Source organism: Myxocyprinus asiaticus, chromosome 1 (assembly GCF_019703515.2).
Source record: "Myxocyprinus asiaticus isolate MX2 ecotype Aquarium Trade chromosome 1, UBuf_Myxa_2, whole genome shotgun sequence".
Lineage (NCBI taxonomy): Eukaryota > Metazoa > Chordata > Actinopteri > Cypriniformes > Catostomidae > Myxocyprinus > Myxocyprinus asiaticus.
The window spans coordinates 59,379,832-59,400,621 of NC_059344.1; the positions used below are offsets into that span (position 1 = coordinate 59,379,832).

Sequence of the window (20,790 nt, forward strand, 5' to 3'; positions counted from 1 at the left end):
TAAAGATATGTAAATGAGATGCTCAGTATCTTGAAAAGATTAAAACCATGTAAACAAAGGAAGCAATTGTCACAGGACAAAGTTGACAGAGTTTAATTTATCTTCTTACAATTACTACATTTAAATATGTAACTGTTAAAGTTGTAAAAAAAAAAAAACATTTAATAATATGTAATTTGTACAGCTGATATGTAAAAGTCATGGTAGGTTAATGTTTTAAGTTCAGTTAATTTACTTAAAATGGAGTAGATTAATCCAACAACTAAATCTTTTGATGGCTATTTTAATTTTAACAACTTAATCTTATGATGGCTATTTAAAGTTATTTATTTATTTAATTATTACAGAGAAAATTGTTATTTCTAAGTTAATAAATAGGCATACTTGGTAAAAAAAAAAAAAAATCATAATTAATTGTCACAAAATGTGTCTTGGACTAATGAAATTATGTAATGTGACATTGTTGAATTTTTTCTAATTGCAATTCAGTAAACTCCACTTAATATCATTCCAATTCAACTTCCTGTGGGGCGTGGCCAATTCAATTCAAATTCCAACTCATGAATTAAAAGCGAGTTCATTCTGAAATTCTGAATTTTGCACAACTTAGTGACTAAAACTTGACACTGTATGTATTGTATATCCTTGTTTAGAAAGATTTAACATTCAACATACATTCACAAGCTGAGTAAGTAAATCAATTAAATGAGTGAACAGATTGATTGACGCATGATGATTGACCGACCAAAGATATTTTTGACCCAGATGCACAGAAAAACAAGTATTTTGCGTTGGTCCCTAATTAATTTCATTATATCTTTAAAGATTACTAATTGTTTAAAGGGAATCAGAGAACATCTGTATCTTAACTGCCCAAGACCAATAACAAGTCCAGCCAAATGTCATTGATGTTTATGGATGCAGTCTGACAACTATTTGTTAATAGCACTGATCTAGTTCAACCAACTTTAAATGGGACATTTAGGGTGTGTTCACATTTGTAGTTCGGTTCTCTTGGTCCGGACCAAAAAAGAAAATGATACATTTAGTCCTGGTTCGCTTAGCGTACACACTGGCATTTTTAACACCGAAGATACAAAACAAAAGGCATAAGGATAAGGTCACAACCTAATTGGACAGCTTTTATGATGTATATTTTGCGACGGAACTTGCTGAACATCCAAAACAATGCTGCCCGCTGGGCTAAATGCGCTCGTTGGATTTATGTATATATGGTGGTATTTTTACCAGCTGAGAACAAATGAAGAGCTAATAAAATGTGTAAAGGAGTCAAAACAGCACCAGGAATTCCGCCGTTGCACACACAAACGAAGATATGCTGCAAGGAGACGGCGGTTCCGACTCCTGTATCGAATTGTAACGGGCAACATAGCTCCTATGATGAGAAGAACCAGGTATGCTTGAGGTCAGTATAAGGCAAATTACTTCCTGTTTTTGGTCCGTTTAGACGTCTTTGGTCCATGCTGTGTTCATTTATCAGTCGAACCGCACCAGAGTTCGTTTGAAAGCAGACCAAGACCCACTATTCAGGCGGTCTCGGTCTGCTTGTTTGGTGCGCACCAAGGTTCGGATGGCAGCGTTCACACTTGTTCAAATGAACCGCACTAACAGAGCAATAGCACCAGAGTTTGTTTTAATCGAACCAAACCTGCCAAGTGTGAACACACCCTTAATGTCGTCTCCATAGGTTTCAAAATGTTGTCAGCATTATGGAAGCAGTGAGCAATGATGGTATTAACATGAAGAGAGCAGAGTAGAGTTAAAAAGAAAATAGCTGACGAACATCCTCCAAGATTAAAAACACCTTTGGAACAAGAGCTGTAAACACGATGGGGGGGGGGGGGGGGGTTGACCCCTTTTATTCTGGGAACATTCCTCATCTGTGGTTACTTAGTTTGCTGGGGGTGGTTGTAACAAAGAAAGTAATTTTGTGTTCCGCAACAGAAAACAAAGCGAAAAAGAAATCTAGAAATCTGCAAATAATAACAATTTGCATACCAGAAGAAATGCAAATTGCCTGGCTGGTATGTTAAAAACTATGGCACATTTTCATTAAAACTATAAAGCTGGGACTGGAGCAATTTCATCACACAAATATGCTGGTGAATGCTGGGGACACTTAACCCCCAGCAATGTGGGTTTTATGAGCTTGCCTTGTTATCATCTTTATTTAACAATTCGTCCATAATAAATGACTTAACATGATACCCACAACTAAAACAATTGAATCCTCCATACAATTTGAAGGAAATGTAGAATTTTCCGAAATATGAGGAAAATTTGTAACTCACTATAAATTATTCAGAAAACCACCATTAACAGACAGATGCTTGGCGACAACCATAAATAAGCATCATAAGACCATACAAGGCGTGATACAAAAGTAAACATGAGCACTGTAAGTATAACATTATGAAACCTTCAACAAGATCAATCATCTAGAAATTGCCCAAGGTTGGGCCACTGCAATAAAACACCATAGAGATGGCAAGAGCAAAGAGGCACAATGGGGAGGGAAACATCAGTGAAAACATGTGCACACACTGATATGTTAGAGTAAACACACAAAGTAGAAACTATACAGGGGCCCTCCGCATGTTGCTGAATGCTTCTGAGATGATGCTGTGTGGATGAACTCAAGCCATGTTCCCTGAGGACCAGCAAAACATGCATGACTTTTCTGGTTCAGTTCTAAAGCCCATTTGGAATACTGGCACACCCAATGACTAACCAGCTATGACATGCACATAGCTCTGGTCTATTTTTAAATAAAACAAATCGCCCACACAATGCATTGCACTGTCCCTGCGGTGTTCAAAGAGATGCAAATGTGTTTGATGAATGTTATTCTGAAGCACCAGCTCAAAAACAAGACTAGAGATGAAGTGCAAAATGGAAAAAAACAACATCTTAATAAATCATATCTAAACATAAAACAACTAATTAAATTGTAATATGAAAAATAGAATAAAATGGAATACCAAAATGTATCTTTTCTGTTTACTTAAGCAGTTCTTGCAGCTGACAACCTACCTGGTATTATACTGTATGTACCAAATGAACTGACAATTGAGTGTATTTCAAACCCTGGAAATGGAGTAAAATCCAATTCCACTGACTCTTTAAGAAATAATCATTATTCCTTGAGTGGGGAAAACGACCATGTCTTCTCAGAATCACAAACGTGTATGTGTCAGAATTCACGATAACCAAAACAACACCCAAGTCTAGGACTGACCCAGACTGTGTAACCTGTTGGCTGACCGGAGGCTCAACCACATGCTGGACAACCTGATGTATATAACACCAGAGTCATATTTGGTCATACAATATCTTCCAAACTATTCGCCATTCTGGCTAGACACACAAATGTACAGCTTAGGGAGGTTTAAAAATGCAAGAGTGAACAGAGTCTCTCAACCTGTCCAAGAATACACAGCACAATTGCTGGATTGCTTGAATTTATTTTTAGAGGGAAAAGCCTGAAAAAGTTACACATAAGTGAACAATCAAGATCCACATTAGCTTGAAGTAATATTCTGAGTTCAATGCAAGTTAATCTCAATCTACAGCATTTAAGGCATAATGTAGCTAAAATATGGACAAAATGTTTCTCTAGCTCAACTGGTAGAACATGGAGCAAGCAACAGCAAGGTCCTGGATTCATTTCCTAGAGAACTCACGTACTGAAAACACGTATAACTTGTTGCTTGTGCCAAATGTATACATGTACTGTAAGTGTATTTATTTTATGAATAAATGCACTTTTATTAAAGGTGCACTAAGTTTTTGCTAATTAAAAGTTTTACACAAAGACATGGCATTTTTAGAAATATGTAGAAAATGATGTACACTTGCATGAGATGAATACTCCAGTCATATCAGAAACCCAATAAAAGCTGTTAAATTTGACATGGACGAGAAAATTTAGAAAAACAATAAAATAGAATGCACACTTTTTGCTGTTCAGATCTTCAGCTGTTTATTGATAAAGAACTTGGGCCTACTGTTTTCCGTTTTCATGCAAGGCTTTTATCATTCTGAATAAAAAAATTAAAAATAAATTTAAAAAAAAACCACTCACCATCTCTACACCCTGGGGAAATGCTGTGCCATCCCAGTCCTTTTTGGGGAAGCGCTGAATGATCCTACCACATCCTTCCCCCGTTCCTAAAAAAATTATAGAGAAAAAAAGACTTGGACTTTTTTTTTATCTTTGACTGAGCTTGACCATTTGAGCAACATTTCAGTTTGTGATTAAATGTTTAACTGTGCAACTTCAATATTGATAACTGGAACTCTAGTTTGTTTTTATAAAAGAACAGTGCTATGGGGCATATCAGGACAATCTTGACCATAAAAAAAAATAGTAATGCATGATCACATCTCCAGATATCCTAATTGGCACATTCACTCCCTATGCATTCCTTTAAGTCTTTTTGGGGTCCAAAAACCATCTTTCCTGGCCCTGTATTTGATGAGGAAGAAAGAACTGTGTTTACAGGTCTAAGCGGATTTCAGCAATTAACATTTACAGGTTTAGCCTAAATGTTGCATTGTGACAATACTGGTCCCAAAGGACACATTTCTCATTGGCAAAGGCGGACAACCACATTTTAGTGGAATAGTGATTAAAAGGTCAATGTGCCCCAGGCGTTTGATTGAAAAAGCATCTTGAAGGGTTCATACCTCAATACAGATGTGAAGTTTAGACATTATCAAATACTCAGATAAATGGAGTGTGGGCTAGATATTATTTATGTGCTTATCTTGGGAATACATAATTTGTGCTGGTGTTTTTGATGATATTTGGAAGAAGGCACTAGAGGGAACTGAAGTAAATACTAGGAGACAGATCTTGACTGACATATGTAATAATACATTTAGACAGTTTTGGAAAATGCTAGCTAAGTTGTGTGAATTCAACTATTAGCTAAATGTTATTCTTATCTCAAATTGCACACAGATCTAGAATTAGTCACAGATAATAAGTAAATTACAGGTTTGGGCAACAGCAAGGTGTTTGTGGTCAACAATTAAATGCTAGAAACTGATAGCTAACACAAAGCAGATTACCAGAAAGAGAAAATTGGCTGGAAGAGTCGCACTGGCTTTGCCTTGCTGTCATATATTATTTACAAAGTAAAGGAAGGCTTACACAACGCTAATTCTAAAGAATGAAGCCTTCAGAAAATAAATTACAGAGCAAAGAGCTCAAGAGAGAGCAAAACAACCATTTCTTTGTTGGTGATAGCTAAGTGGTTAAAGCTAAGCTCTGGAATGTAACTCAAGGCTGTTTACCGTAACTGTTCCTTTGTAAGTTTACCGTAAATAAAATGAAAAATAGCTAATTAAACACAATTTTTAGATTTGCCACTACAATACTAGGGTGTTGCTATGCAGCGATAGTTGATGGTGGCCAGGGCTAGTGCAGTGTGTCAGTCTGCATCTAGATAAATGTAAATAAATAAATAAATAAATAAGATAAAATCAATGCTTTTTAAAGTCAAAACATGGGCTTGAGGCACACCACACAGAGCACAACGAAGAACCTTATGTGGACCTTGCAGGAAGATACTAAGTGAAGAAAGGGAGTGAGCAATCTCAGAGCCTGTCTCAGCTGGGTGAAACCAAATATTTATATATTTATTTATATTTTGTCAAAAACAGTTGTAATCCTAGTTTTTCATGACCATTTCCCCTCTCTCTCAACCTTTAGAATTAAACAGTCTCTCTAAGACTTCTAAACCGCCTGTTCATATGCAATAAATTGTCTTTTAAGACTAGGGAGGATATTTTGAGTTTTAAATAGGACAGCAAGTTTTCATGAAGATCATAGAAAAATTTATATTTGAGACTTGTTCAGAGAGTGTAATTTGATTTTGAGTGTATTTTGCCTTGATTTACAGTTGAAGTCAGAAGTTTACATACACTTAAGTTGAAGTCATTAAAACTCATTTTTTAACCACTACATATTTCCTATTAGCAAACTATAGCTTTGGCAAGTCGTTTAGGGCATCTACTTTGTGCATGACACAAGTCATTTTTCCAACAATTGTTTACAGACAGACTGTTTCACTTTTAATTGACTATATGCCAATTACAGTGGGTTAGACGTTTACATAAACTAAGTTAACGGTGCCTTTAAGCAGCTTGGAAAATTCCAGAAAATGATGTCAAGCCTTTAGGCAATTAACTTCTGTCAATTGGAGGTGTATCTGTGGATGTATTTTAAGACCTCTTTTCAAACTCAGTGCCTCTTTGCTTGACATCATGGGAAAATCAAAAGAAATCAGCCAAAATCTCAGAAAACAAATTGTGGACCTCCACAAATCTGGTTCATCCTTTGGGAGCAATTTCCAAATGCCTGAAGATACCACATTCATCTGTACAAACAATAGTACGCAAGAATAAACACCATGGGACCACGCCATCATATCGCTCAGGAAGATGCATTCTGTCTTCTGGAGATGAACGCAGTTTGGTGCAAAAAGTGCAAATCAATCCCAGAACAACAGCAAAGGATCTTGTGAAGATACTGGAGGAAACAGGTAAACAAGTATCTATATCCACAATAAAATGAGTCCTATATCAACGTAACCTGAAAGGCTGCTCAGCAAGGAAGAGCCACTGCTCCAAAACCACCATAAAAAAGCCAGACTACAGTTTGCAAGTGCACATGAGTACAAAGATCGTACTTTTTTGAGAAATGTCCTCTGGCCTGATGAAACAAAAATGGAACTGTTTGGCCATAATGACCATCGTTATGCTTGGAGGAAAAAGGGTGAGGCTTGTAAGCCGAAGAACACCATCCTAACCTTGAAGTATGGGGGTGGAAGCATCATGTGGTGGGGGTGCTTTGCTGCAGGAGGGACTGGTGCACTTCACAAAATAGATGGCATAATGAGGAAGGAAAATTACATGGATATATTGAAGCAACATCTCAAGACATCAGCCAGGAATTTAAAGCTCGTTGCAAATGGGTCTTCCAAATGGACAATGACCCCAAGCATACCTCCAAAGTTGTGGCAAAATGGCTGAAGAACAACAAAGTCAAGGTATTGGAGTGGCCATCACAAATCCCTGACCTCAATCTGATAGAAAATTTGTGGGCAGAGTTGAAAAACTGTGTCCGAGCAAGGAGGCCTACAAACCTGTCTCAGTTACACCAGTTCTGTCAGGAGGAATGGGCCAAAATTCCAGAAACTTATTGTGAGAAGCTTGTGGAAGGCTACCCAAAAAGTTTGACCCAAGTTAAACAATTTAAAGGCAATGCTACCAAATACTAACAAAGTGTATGTAAACTTCTGACCCTCTGGGAATGTGATGAAAGAAATAAAAGCTGAAATAAATCCTTCACTCTACTATTATTCTGACATTTCACATTCTTAAAATAAAGTAGTGATCCTAACTGACCTAAGACGGAATGTTTTCTATGATTAAATGTCAGGAATTGTGAAACACTGAGTTTAAATGTATTTGGCTTAGGTGTATGTAAACTTCTGACTTCAACTGTAAAAAATGTTCCACCTGTATTAAACAGAAACCTCATTAAAAATATCTATTTCATTTATTATTTTCTAACAGCCATTTTTTCCCTGTATGTTTACAATCTAGCAGAAATCTGTTTCTCAGCCAATGATCACTCAAGAAATGCTCACATTCCAGAACATTAATATCTAATTGATTCGTATTTCCCTCACTGCTCATCACTGTACGATACAAAACATGACATTTCATTGACATGCCCTGACTCTGAACCCCAAAACAGAACAGAAACACGATGTTAAGCATCCCCTTAAAAAAAAAAAAAATCCTGTGAGAAACACTGTAAAATGCTGTTATCCACATTTATCAAACTTGTTTAAAGAACATTTCGAGCAACTGAAGTCTTTACCAATCGTCAATGACACAAATATCAAACTTGGTTAGCTGTATGAAGCAATCTCCTTACATTCTAATAAATCTGGTCCTGAAATGTGCATATCTGCACTCGGACCGGAAAACACATCCTGCAGCAGAGAACAGCACATCCAAAATTTGGCATGCGTGTGATCTACTATGCGTTGGAGTAAAAACAAAAAGTTGATTTTGAAATGACTCAGACCCCGTTTACACCTGATATTAAGATGCATTTTTGCTGAACCGATCACATGTGGTTAGCATTAAATACAGGTCTAAACGGGGTCTAAACACACAAGAATGTGGTCAAAAACGCATGTAACTGCATCACATTTGATGTGTAAATGCTAATTCATCCTGTTGTGTTTGTGCTTAGATTAAAGTTCAGCTGCATCTGGGACAAGTAGCGCGATATTTTTATTTTTTTTTTACGTACTTTTTTTGTCTTTTCTAACTTATTGCAGTTTATTACCATGCAGTAACACACTGATATAATGATTGATTTCGTGATTGATGTCATCATGAAACACAGTCCCTCCTTTCCAAATCCGAACACAGATGGTCACAGGAGACGGATTTAAGCGACCAGGTGTAAACAGCAATGTGTCTCACCTGACCACATGTTATCGGATCACCCGAGATGCATCTAAATACCAGGTGTAAAAGGGGTCTCAGATACCCCCTTCAATGCAAGTCTAAGTCTGATTACTTAATACTAAACTTCTTCAATAAGCCACTAACTCAAACCTCCTCAACAAGCCATTTTTGAAGTACCATCCCAATCCATGACATAAACGGTGCATGATGTGTCGTGGAAAAAAAATCTAAACTTAGGGTTAGTGGTTTGTTCAAATACTCTCAAGATACAAAAAATGCATAAAAAAGGCAAAAGGAAAACATTTAATGTTTGAATATTCAATCATTATTCTGTGCAATCAAAACACCAGATTTCTTATTATTCATCTTCACTGTAAACTTACATCCATCTTTCTAGCTAGGCATCATGATATAAATCAGGTAGTTCTAAGAGCTCAAGAGTAGGGAGTAAGTATCTTTATGCGTCAGCACCACGTCAACACCTCACCTGAACTGGCTTAGTCTTCACACAGGTGTGCTGAGGAAGATGGATTCACTTCTAGACCATTCAAACCACATCTCATCTTAGGCAAGCTTTGGAAAAATTATTTGCTTGATGTCTTTTACCCCAGCTTGAGTTATGCACTACATGTAAAGCAAATATTTTGCAGCTTAAAACAAGTGTGTTTTTCCAGAAATCCCAGAGTCATCTCACAACTGGACTTTTGGCCCACAACGTTCCAAAAAAAAAAAAAAGAGAGAGATATGCAAAGGAATATGCTGGCATTTGCATAGAAAAGTGTTCGAAAGATTGGCAAATTTGTGATGTCAAGACATCGAAATTCCAGGAAGCTCAACAGCTCAGTTGTGGATCTCAAAAAATTATTGGCGGAAGAGACGCGCAGCTCAAAGGGTTTTCCAAAGGATTAGATGTGCCAGAGAGTAATACAACACCTACTGAAATGACACAAGTGTAATTTATTTTGGCTCTCTGAAGTCAGCTACGACACCAAACACTCTAAGCAACAGATTTCCACATTTCAACGTCAAAGATCCTCAAGCTCTGAATGATTATCGTATTTTTGGCTTGCATTAATAAATGCTGAAACAAGTTAACAATTTCAGATAGTTGGACTAGAGGTCATCTAATCCAAACCAATCCACATATTTCCATATTACGGCATAGCTGACAGATCTGACACCCCAAAAGGTACACGTTATCAGAAACGGGATGTGATCATCCCAAGTTCATCAGTACAACCTTATAAAAGCTTCCTTGATGAACAAAGGAGGATGTTAAAAGCATTACGCACAAATAATAATGCAGGCAAATCACTTGAGAAATTCAATCACTGTTGTTTTTCTAGTTTGAAAGAACACTGAAACTGAATTCGTTCTATTTGATCAACTTCATTTAGTCTGTTATTATAAACAATTGATATCTTAATAGCAAGTACAAATGATCTGGGCTAGTTCGAGGTCAAAATATAATTCTTGCAAATTAGTCTAGCCTCAGAGACCAAAACAAAGTCAAACTTCCATGACATAATTCCAATCAATTCCACCAACTCATCATTCTATGAAGCAAGGCAGTCCAAATGTCCATTTAATTAGATCAAAGACCATATTCAAACATTTATTTGTTTTGCCAGTTCACCTTTCCACTGTCCTGTGGCATTAAAAATTTCCACCGTATATTGCACTCATAAGTATTTGTGTCTTTGCCTTAAATTAACACTTTCATTTAAAGGAAAAAGGAAATCAAAGCAGGAAGCAGATATCAATAAGAAATGTACATGTCCCTTAAATTTGTCCCTACAGGAAGCTACTTTGGATAGGCTTCTTCTAATGATAAATATACAGCCATAAGAAAGAACATTCTTTTATGAAGGAACAGAAATCTTGTGTTTATTATTCTGAAGTGGGATGGAATATAATTTTGCTTTCTTCTCTGGTTAGAGTACAAACAACAGAACAGTTTGAGCATCCAGGAATCGTGCTTCATAATAATTTGTGCAAATTCATCTTGCCATCAACTGGCACAAACTATAATCAATGTTAACATCACCTTGTATCATATTATGTGCAGGCCTCGACAATAAGGACAGCCCAATGGCCCGGGGACAGTGTGAGAGAGATTCGGGCCAGTTGCTAGAACTGTCACTTGCCCGATCGGGCCAGTGCTGCATTTACAACATTAGTGCAAGAAAACAACAAGTGAGAGAGCACAACAATTACACTGAGTGAACCAAGTATTCTAACTGACGAGTGAGCGCGATTCTATTTAGCTCGCAAAGATGCGCGAGTGCATAATATACTGGACGCGCCAAGGCACAGTCGCATGCAGACACCGAATGCACTCTCCTAGCACTGTTCTCGCTCTTTTCCAAGTGTCTTAGCAGCTATTACCAATGTGTAGAAAATAGAAGGAAAAAAAAAACACTTAATGAATTTCATAGCGGGATTGCACGTCTTGTGCAACATTTTAAGTATCTCCGCACATTCCGTGTTCACAGTGCGCGAAATCCCCACATTTTTCGTTTTTACATGTTGGTGAAAATTAGTTATCCACACATTGGAACACAAAAAAAAATCAACAGTTTCATTCTATAGGACTGAAAATCCATGTCTCTCCATGCATATGTCTCATCATCATATCTCTCTGTGCAGCATAGACTGTTTAACATGCATGCTCTCTCGTAAAGGGAAAGAGCGCTAGTTTTATTCCCACTGTAAAAAAACAAACACATTTTCTCTCATTAATTTGCCTTTAGAGATGAAGCGCCAAATGAAACGTAATAAACTTTGTTAAACCCCAGTTATACACGTGCCTGGAAATCACGAGCTGCTCAGTATCCAAAATGTAAGTATAGATTTAATTAGGTTAGTTTTGAAACGTAATCATTAATTCGACATAATAATAGCGTTTGATATGAAAAGAAGCAAAAGCACTATAGCTATTAGGCTATTATTATCAGAGCTGTTTAGCTGCAGGGTGAAGATGAATATTCAAAACTGTCTACTTCATATCATCCTCATGAAACATCTGTTATATTTCTCATTTCTGGACCGTACAGGTATTTTTGTTTTTGTGCTTTGTGCATCAGTCAGTGTTGGTCTTTATGTTGTCTGATTTCATGTTATATACAGAACACAGTGTTAATTCACAGCTTAGGCCTAATATCTCCCTAATGTATATTACACGTCACAACCGATTTGGTAGCAAGTCTCTTCTCAGGAATTCATATGTTTATTACATTCAGCCAATAATCACATCTTTAACTCAGTGATTAAATCCTTGATCCTGTGTGTGAATACACTACACATGGCCAAAAGTTGCATGACAGCATGACTAAATAGGTGACCGAAAACCCATCATCTGCACAACAGAACTCTTCGCTTAAAAACTCATGGGTAAATGGCAGGACGGCTAAGGTTAATATGATTTATATCTGTAAAGCGCGTATATGGGATTACATAAGGCATAAATCATATCTCGCAAATTATAAATGTGATTCAATTTTGCGGGACATTGTCTTAAAAACATAATATATGTAAAAAATATTTATCTTCGGACACATTTTTAAAGCCATGATAGTACAAACAGCTATTTATCATTTTTGTGTTGGGGCCGGTGAAGATTTTGGCAGGGCCAGTAAAACTCTGAAGCACTGGCCCGACCGGGCCAGTAGAAAAAATCCTTAGCATTGAGCCCTGATGGGATATCCTAAAAGAATCTACACTATATGGCCAAATGTTTGTGGAATCCATATGTGTTTGATGAACATTTGATTTCAAAACCTTAGGCATCAATTTCCCCCTTTGCTGTAATAACAGCTTCCACTCTTTAGGGAAGGCTTTCCACTATACTGTATGTAGTAACATGGCTGCAGGGATTTGCTCTGATTCAGACACAAGGCTATCAGTGAGGTCAGGAACTGATGTTGGTCGATGGGGCCTGACTTACATTTGCTGTTCCAGTTCACCCCAAAAGTGATCAGTGGGGTTCAGGTCTGGGCTTTGTGCAGGCCAGTCAATTTCTTCCACGCCAGACACAGTAAACCATTTCTTTATGGACCTCACTTTGTTCACAGGGGCATTGTCCTGCTGGAACAGAAAAGGGCTATCCCCAAACAGTTGCCACAGATTTGGAAGCACACAAAGCCCAAGCCATTACATAAAGAAACATTAAGATTTTTCTTTACTGGATTTAATGGAGTAACCAAATTTGTTAATTAGAAGGAGGTGTCCACAAACTTCTGGCCATATAGTGTATGTTGTAAAATATTTAATTTTATTTTTACACTAATTCATGTTCGGATTAATTTCAAAATGAGTCGATACATCACAATATCATCATTCGATTCGATTCCAATTCATTTGGGTACATTTCAGTTATAATATCCATTTTGCTTACATATGAAAGAAATTATCTCTCTGCTAATGCTGTTAATTATACAGAGGGGACCTTATAACTACGTACATTACGAAAATAAGGTAGAACAAGCGCAAAAACAGTACTGTCTTTTTAAGAATAGCACCTTGTTTTCATCCGAATGGCTTCTTTTCAGCATCCATGCAATGCGTAATTAGAATTAAATGTTTTGGTTTTTTTTTGCTGTTTTTGATCAACAACTGACTGTAAAAAGGATTTTAAAAGAGACATTATTAGATTGCGTGTATCTCATCTTTGAACACACATTGGACACGGAACAAGTGAAACCAAACTTTTACTCTCAACATGCAGTGAAAGGATCTCGATGCTGAACTTCTTTGCCACCATACTACTCAATCACTGGTGAATGAAATCTGAAAAATAACCAGCCAGTGGCTATTTAGACATATTTTGTGATATGGCGCGAAAATTGATCACATATGCAAGTGATTTACTCGCATTAGGGGGTTGTGTATAGAGTAAAAGATTGGTCTTGAGACTTTAAGAATCGATATTGTGATTGTTCAAATGAAGATCGTGAATAATCTGAAATTTATTTTAGTGCCAAATTAAGTGCCAAATGCGCGAGAGAGTCCCAGTATATCCTCGAGAGAAAAAGAATCCTGCGGGCTCAGTTTCAGTCTCTCTCTTGTCACTAAAAATATGATTTTTTTTCTTACATCTGACACAGATCAGATATTGTTGCACACGTGTAAACGCCAAAATCCGCACGAGATCTGATTTTTTCGCATCCGATCTGAGCCACTTCCAAATATGTTTTTAAATCATACACATATCCGATATCTGGACATCTGACCTACGTCTAAACACGCATATCTGATTCCCCTTGGCTTTTCTTAACTGCGTGTCCTTATAAAGCAGACGTGCCTGTAGGCGCTCACACAAAAACTCAGCTTCTCTTGTTGAGGCATACATTTTGTACCCACTCCCTGTCGACAAACTTGTGGTTCCACCACTGCTGACTTCTAACCCTATTCGGATGGAATTCGTTTTTTTATGGGGATGTGGGGTAATGTACTAATTACCACAGCTTCTCAGTCATTTTAATCCCGTGCGAATCGGCAGTGTCAGTAATTTTCCCAGACTTTTTCCGGACTGCGCGTTCCTGCACTGGTAAAAATTACAGTGTGATTACCTACTATGAAACAGTCTGTAAAAATAACCCCTGGTAATATTAATCCAGTGCGAATTAATAAATAGCCAGTAAATCTGCACTTTCCAGATCCTTGAGCCCTTTAAATATTAAATATTTACCCATGTAAAAAAGAAAAAAACAGTTTTTGATTATTATTTGAGCAGAGTGAGTGTGGGATATTATGTTGAGCCCCGTGTTTTGGAAAATAATGTGAAGGGATTGTCCATATTTTTAATTCAAGAGAGAAATACAGGATTACAGGTTTGTTAATGTCACCAGTTCTGTTGTATTTAGCCAGATAGTCCAATCAATTTCTTCTTATAAACACAGATGCAGTATATGATCATGTATAATATGTCCTGTATAATTAATAAGCACATTATACATTTTCTAAATAGGTCAGTTACGTGTGACAGCAGTGTGTAAATGCTGTAGACACACCAATCTATGTGATTTTTAAAGACATTCCTTATCCCATGCATGCAAATTGAAGGTAAATATTACAGATGTCCGCAGTAATAATTAGCCTACTTTACGGACATTTGTCCGGAAAACTAATCCCGTTTGAGCTTTAGACACACTCATCTAACCGATGTTGAAATCATTATAGCCGTGCTTACCATGGCAGCAGTGAAAAGTTGCTTTTGCCTTTTTATGCCCAATTAACTGTGTGCAATTTTGCCGACTTTTGAAAATATTAAATAGCACAAGGCCATTTAAAACCAGGAGTCTCCAACATCAGGCTGTCCAAGGGGCTTCAAGTCAAAATGTTATCATTGCATGCCTCCATTCCCAAGGGTTCACAGCTGTCAAGTAAAGAAAAGAGAGATCACACAAGCATCTGCATTTGGAAACGCTTGAACCACCCTGTTTTGCTCAAGATACAGTGCATCCGGAAAGTATTCACAGCGCTTCACTTTTTCCACATTTTGTTATGTTACAGCCTTATTCCAAAATGGATTAAATTCATTATTTTCCTCAAAATTCTACAAACAATACCCCATAATGACAACGTGAAAGAAGTTTGTTTGAAATCTTTGCAAATTTATTAAAAATAAAAAATGAAAAAAATCACATGTACATAAGTATTCACAGCCTTTGCCATGACACTCAAAATTGAGCTCAGGTGCATCCTGTTTCCACTGATTATCCTTGAGATGTTTCTACAACTTGATTGGAGTCCACCTGTGGTAAATTCAGTTGACTGGACATGATTTGGAAAGGCACACACCTGTCTATATAAGGTCCCACAGTTAACATGTTTTTCTTTATTAAATCACCAATAGGTTCAACAATTTGGAACACTAGAAGAACAGGATATGAATAACATAATTACCTAGATTGACTTGAACACTAAATAACATGACTAACTGTTCACATAAACTAACAATGTAAGTAAAATAAATAAATAGCGATAAATAACAAATAATTTGAAATTCTATTCCACACTCTGAGGTAGCAGGCCAAATGAAGATAGCAGTGCATCTGAAAATCAATATTTTTACCCACCCCTAAGAGGCAATTAATCGGCCGTCTGTCAACATGTCACACTAAGTGATCATAGACTGACGATTTTGCCCTACGACAAGAGAAAGAGAGAAAATTGTGGCCAAAAATTGCACAACGTGAACCCGGGCTTTGGTAGGTTGATTTCTCCAAAAAGTGTAAAACCTAAGGAAGCACGATATATCTGCGGCTGATATATTATTGACCGATAGCCAGATAAAATCTAAATATTATTATCATGGCAATAATGGAATTACCGTCAATATTTTCACTGATAGTTTATTTTGGTTTATTTGCTTGCGGCTAAGAATCTCTGACACACAAAATTCCAAGCAGCATTCCCAGCTGCCAATGTGGATTAGGGCTGAAACGATTAGTCGACTGTAACAGGGGGGTTGTTGTTACAATGGGAAAGAAGGAGACAGGAACTGGCTGAACAGTCAAAGTAATATTTAATGTAAAATTAAAACATAAAGACAAAAACACAAATGCACACACGGCAGCTGCATGTGGCTCTCTCTTGAACTGCTGCATCCGGCTGCCTTTATTGCCTAAACTTCTAAACTGGCATTTCTCTGTGCGGTCAGAGCCCCTTATACGAGTCGTGTGAAAAACAGCATGAGGTGAGTTTCAAACTTCTCCCGGGTGATACTGTCTCGTGTGGAGACACTCATCCCATTGAATATAATATTTAATATTTAAATATTTTAAAATATCTAAAAATCCTTAAAACCAGATACATTTTCCTGAGAATCAACATATAAGATATTTAGACTTGCTTTCAGGGAATGCATCTTGAATATACACCAATCAGCCACAACATTAAAACCACCTGCCTTTTATTGTGTAGGTCCCCCTCGTGCTGCCAAAACAGTGCCAATTACAACTGTGCCGCATTGGTGAGCATTAGCTGAAGCTCCTGACCCGTAAATGCATGATTTTATGCACTGCACTGCTGCCACACAATTAGCTGATTAGATAACCGCATGGATGTTTGTTGGTGCCAGATGGGCTGGTTTGAGTATTTCTGTAACTGCTGATCTCCTGGCGTGGCCAAGCACCGTGCTGTGGAAAGTGGATGATTTCCACCTGTGCTTAACACCTGTCTTGTGTTTCAGTGAGCAGTGATCGAGGTTTTTCAGGAGAGGAAACAGCGGCAGCCAAGAGAGAGAGCCCAGCTGAGAAGCTGCATGTGTGTTGGCCACTGCCGTTGATCTTTTATATTGAAGCACCTTGAGTTTGTGTGCGTGTGAAACTGTACCGTTGCACTCTGAAGCAAACAAGTTTTGAGTTGAATAAAAACACATTCCTGTGTTGGAATCGGCGTCTCCCACTTCCTCATTCCCTGAACCTCAGGATCTTGCTACACTGGTGCCGAAACCATCATGGAGTCCTCGCCATTCGCGGACATCATCAAAACCCTCGCTGGTGTCCACCAGATCCAACACCAGGCCCTCCTGGAACTTCGATCAGAACAAGAGCAACATTTCGAGGTGCTCCTGCAAGCCCAGGCAGAGGACCGGGGGGTGTTCCAGAGCTTGCTGCCGCATTGCTGCCACAGGACCATTTGATGGTGTATCTGTGAGACGGCCAAGCTTTTTCTCTCTCTCTCCTGCTGTCTCTTCCCCTCCCCTACCTCACCCTGTTCCCATCCCTGATCCTCGGAGACGGGGGTTTATTCCCCAAAAACCCGCTCCGTGGGCCTCTACCCCACCTTCTGTGTCTCCTTCCCTTTCCCGCCAGGTTGGAGAATCTGTGGCTGCAGGTGCGGGAGGAAAAGTCTGGACCGGTGTGCTGGCGCTGCAGGGAGCTGGGCCACTCCCAGGACCAATGTTCGGCGATGGATGTGGGGGTCTCAGTCCGGGTCCCCGACGCCACATACCGCCCCCTGACCGAGCAAGTACGTACCAGATACCTGTGAGTATTCAAGGGAGTACATACCAAGCCTTGGTGGATTCGGGTTGTAATCAGACCTCGATTCACCAATGCTTGGTTCAACAGAAGGCTTTGGTTACAGCGTGTAGGGTGAAGGTGAGGTGTGTGCATATTGCATGTTCAAGAATATCCCTTGGTGCCTGTGGCTATTCAATTTCAGGGGCAAAAATATAGAGTAGAGGTGGCGGTTAGTCCTCGTCTCACCCATCCGCTGATATTGGGTACGAATTGGCCGGCATTTCAGTCGCTATTGGGGAAATTATGTGCGGATGGGTCCTGCACCAAAGTGTCTCGGTGTGTGGTTTGCGATTCGTTGGCTGTGGAGGTAGAGCCAGGGCTGTCTGCATCAGATCCGAATCAGGATGATGCAAGGGAGGGGAATGTCCCGGCTTCCTCAGCCCTTAGAGGATTCCCTGCTGGGGTTTTCCCTCTGGAGCAGACATGAGATGAGACCCTTAGGCACACCTTTGATCAAGTGAAAGTGATTGATGGTCAACGCCTCCGGCCAGACATTGCACACTCATATCCATACTTTTCAATTATAAATGATCAGTTGTATCAAGTGACGCAGAACACTCAGACAAAAGAGGATGCAACCCTGTTGTTGATACCGAAGAGCCATCAGGAAATGTTATTCCAGACAGCTCATCATAATCTGATGGCAGGCCACTTAGGGTGAGAAAAACATTAAACCGTCTAATGGCCCATTTCTATTGGCTGGGCATTCGCGGAGATGTTCGCAGGTGATGTGCGGCATGCCGTGAATGTCAGCTGGTGAATCCGCCGGCCGCTGTCTCCCGCTTCCTCATTCCCTGAACCTCAGGATATTGTTACAGGTGCCAAAAACAAAAAATATCCAGTGAGCGGCAGTCCTGCGGATGGAAACGCCTTGTTGGTGAGAGAGGTCAACAGAGAATGGCCAGACTGGTTCGAACTAACAGTGTACAGTAACTCAGATAACCACTCTGTACAATTGTGGTGAGAAGAACAGCATCTCAGAATGCTATTCTGAGATGTGGGTTGGCGCTGTTTTGGCGGCATGAAATTAGGCAGGTGGTTTTAATGTTGTGGCTGATCGGTGTAAGTATATTTTGTCTTAACTGCACTGGCAGAAGTATGAACAAGTGAAAAAATACACTTATATACAAAATACACTTACATTTGAGATACATTCTCTGAAAGCAAGTCTAAATATCTTACATTATTATTATCTTGTTTTAAAGATTTTTAGATCATTTTAAATAGAAAAACATTTGATAACAATAGGATTTTTGCAGTTAATTTTTTTATGAATTGAAACAATAAAAAGCTTAGTCTTTTTTTTCCTTATAATTCAGTGAATGTCATTTAGAGATATTTTTAAAAGATGATTTTGTCCTCTTTATTGTTAGTAAGCACATTGTACAACCTTTTAAGTCAAGGCACAAGCTGAATAGTTGGTTACCAATGATTAATCATTGCAATAAATAGTTAAATATTCGTTCTAATAATCGTTAGATTTGTCGATAATCAAAATAATCGTTAGTTGTGGCCCTAATGTGGATGCTGTGTGAATGATATGGTATATCGGTCATATCATCATTCACCTTGAGCCATATAGGGTCAAGTTGTGGTGATAATGTGGGAGTCCTTTCGATAAAAAAAAGAAGACACAAAACAAGAAGAAAAAAATTCCTGACAGAATGAGAACCTATGGTTGAGAACTGCTCCAAGAACAATTTACTAAATGAGTAATGTTCTTTGCTTTGTTATTTATTATCTTTATCTTACGGGGAATGAGAATCCTGGCTATGTTTCTTCGTTTGGACGATGCCTCAATTCATGCAACACCCACAAATGCTAGGAACACTGAGTTCCCTCCACACAAGACAGCCATTTATTCACTGGCAATCTGTAAGAGTAAAAAACTGAGAACACTGCTTACCTATTCATATAAGTGTCTGCCACAAGTGACAGAGACAATTCTGGCAAAAGAGCCCTTGAAGATTTAGGCCTGGAAGAAAGCCTCTAAAATTTATTTGATGCCTTTAGAGAAGAGACTTGTCTTTGTCTGCACTGGGATCAGCTATCTGAGCACAAGCAGTCATGTTACTGAAAAAAAGGCCTCACTCATTTGAGCTCTATGGAAGCTCCATCATTGCTGAGAAAGACATTGTAAGGTCACCAATATTCATCTAAACATACACACTACACAGTTGTTTGAAACACAGTTGCTGAATACACAGACTGATGGCGCGATTACAGTGATGCTGAGGACAGGCAATTAAACTGAGCTCATGGTTCAGATTTGGCTGTTAAAGAAAATTGTCCCAGTGATTACCCTTCTGTCATGGATGCAAAGCATCAGCAATGAGCCAACTTTTTTATTTCACAGTTGCAATATCAGTCTCAGAAAAAGGCACTCATAAAAAAAAATAAATAAATAAAAAAAAAGCATTTCCTAAAAGAAAATACCAATGTTTGCAAGGCAGAAAAATAGTATAAACCCTGTCGCCATTCCAATGTCCATTTCATCATTTTTATCTGATATTTTATTAAAGGTTTTTGTCATTTGTTGCCACCTAAATCCCAAAGAATTTTTAGATTAGATGCTACCAATTCAAACTATGAGTGTTATAACACATTGCTACTTTATCAACAACAACGAAGTCTTCCTTTTGAAATAAAGCATGGCAGCATGTGGCACAAGGCAAAAAATGGCATAATTCAGAACCACTGAGCCTGTTTACATGCACACCAATGCGCTGATAACTCCCAAAAATCAGCTTATGAAAAAATCTATATTCTCTGCTTTTGATGTCAAACTGTGAAGAGGCATACACACAACACTTACATATATTGGACAAGCCGTTAAAAACGTCTGTAAAGGTTCATGGTTTTTACTGTTGCCAGTATGTCACAATGACCTTTGATATTGACAACAGAACTGTTAATAACTGTTTTCAATACAAATAAATGTTAGCAATTCACAATTAATGTAATTTTACTGTATGGGGCATAAACATAACTGCAGAATATAACTTGCAAAAGTGTGGCTAAGGGCACTTTTTAAAAAATCAGTATAGGTATCGGCCGATCTTAATGTAAAAAAATCAGTGATCGGTATCGGCCTCAAATTTCCTGATGAGTGCACCACTAATTTCAACTTGTCCCTTGTTAATAATAATAAAAAAAAAAGTGATCACAGTAAGGCATTTACAATGGAAGTGAACAGGGCCAGACCATAAACACAAAAATACACATTATTTCAAAAATGTAG

The 20,790-nt window shown here is 38.2% G+C and overlaps 1 protein-coding gene across 3 annotated transcripts in view; it reads right to left on the reverse strand.

Annotated features, from left to right (window-relative positions):
• Window positions 1-20,790, reverse strand: part of LOC127443396 (myotubularin-related protein 13-like) — a 158,811-nt gene that overhangs the window by 135,386 nt on the left and 2,635 nt on the right. For 2 of the 3 annotated variants that reach the window (XM_051721598.1, XM_051705860.1), the window contains exon 2: window positions 4,106-4,191. The exons of the other annotated variant lie outside the window; for it this stretch is intronic. In XM_051721598.1, coding sequence (XP_051577558.1) covers window positions 4,106-4,191 — 86 coding nt within the window. The remainder of the gene's footprint in view (window positions 1-4,105; window positions 4,192-20,790) is intronic. 3 annotated transcript variants of the gene reach the window in all.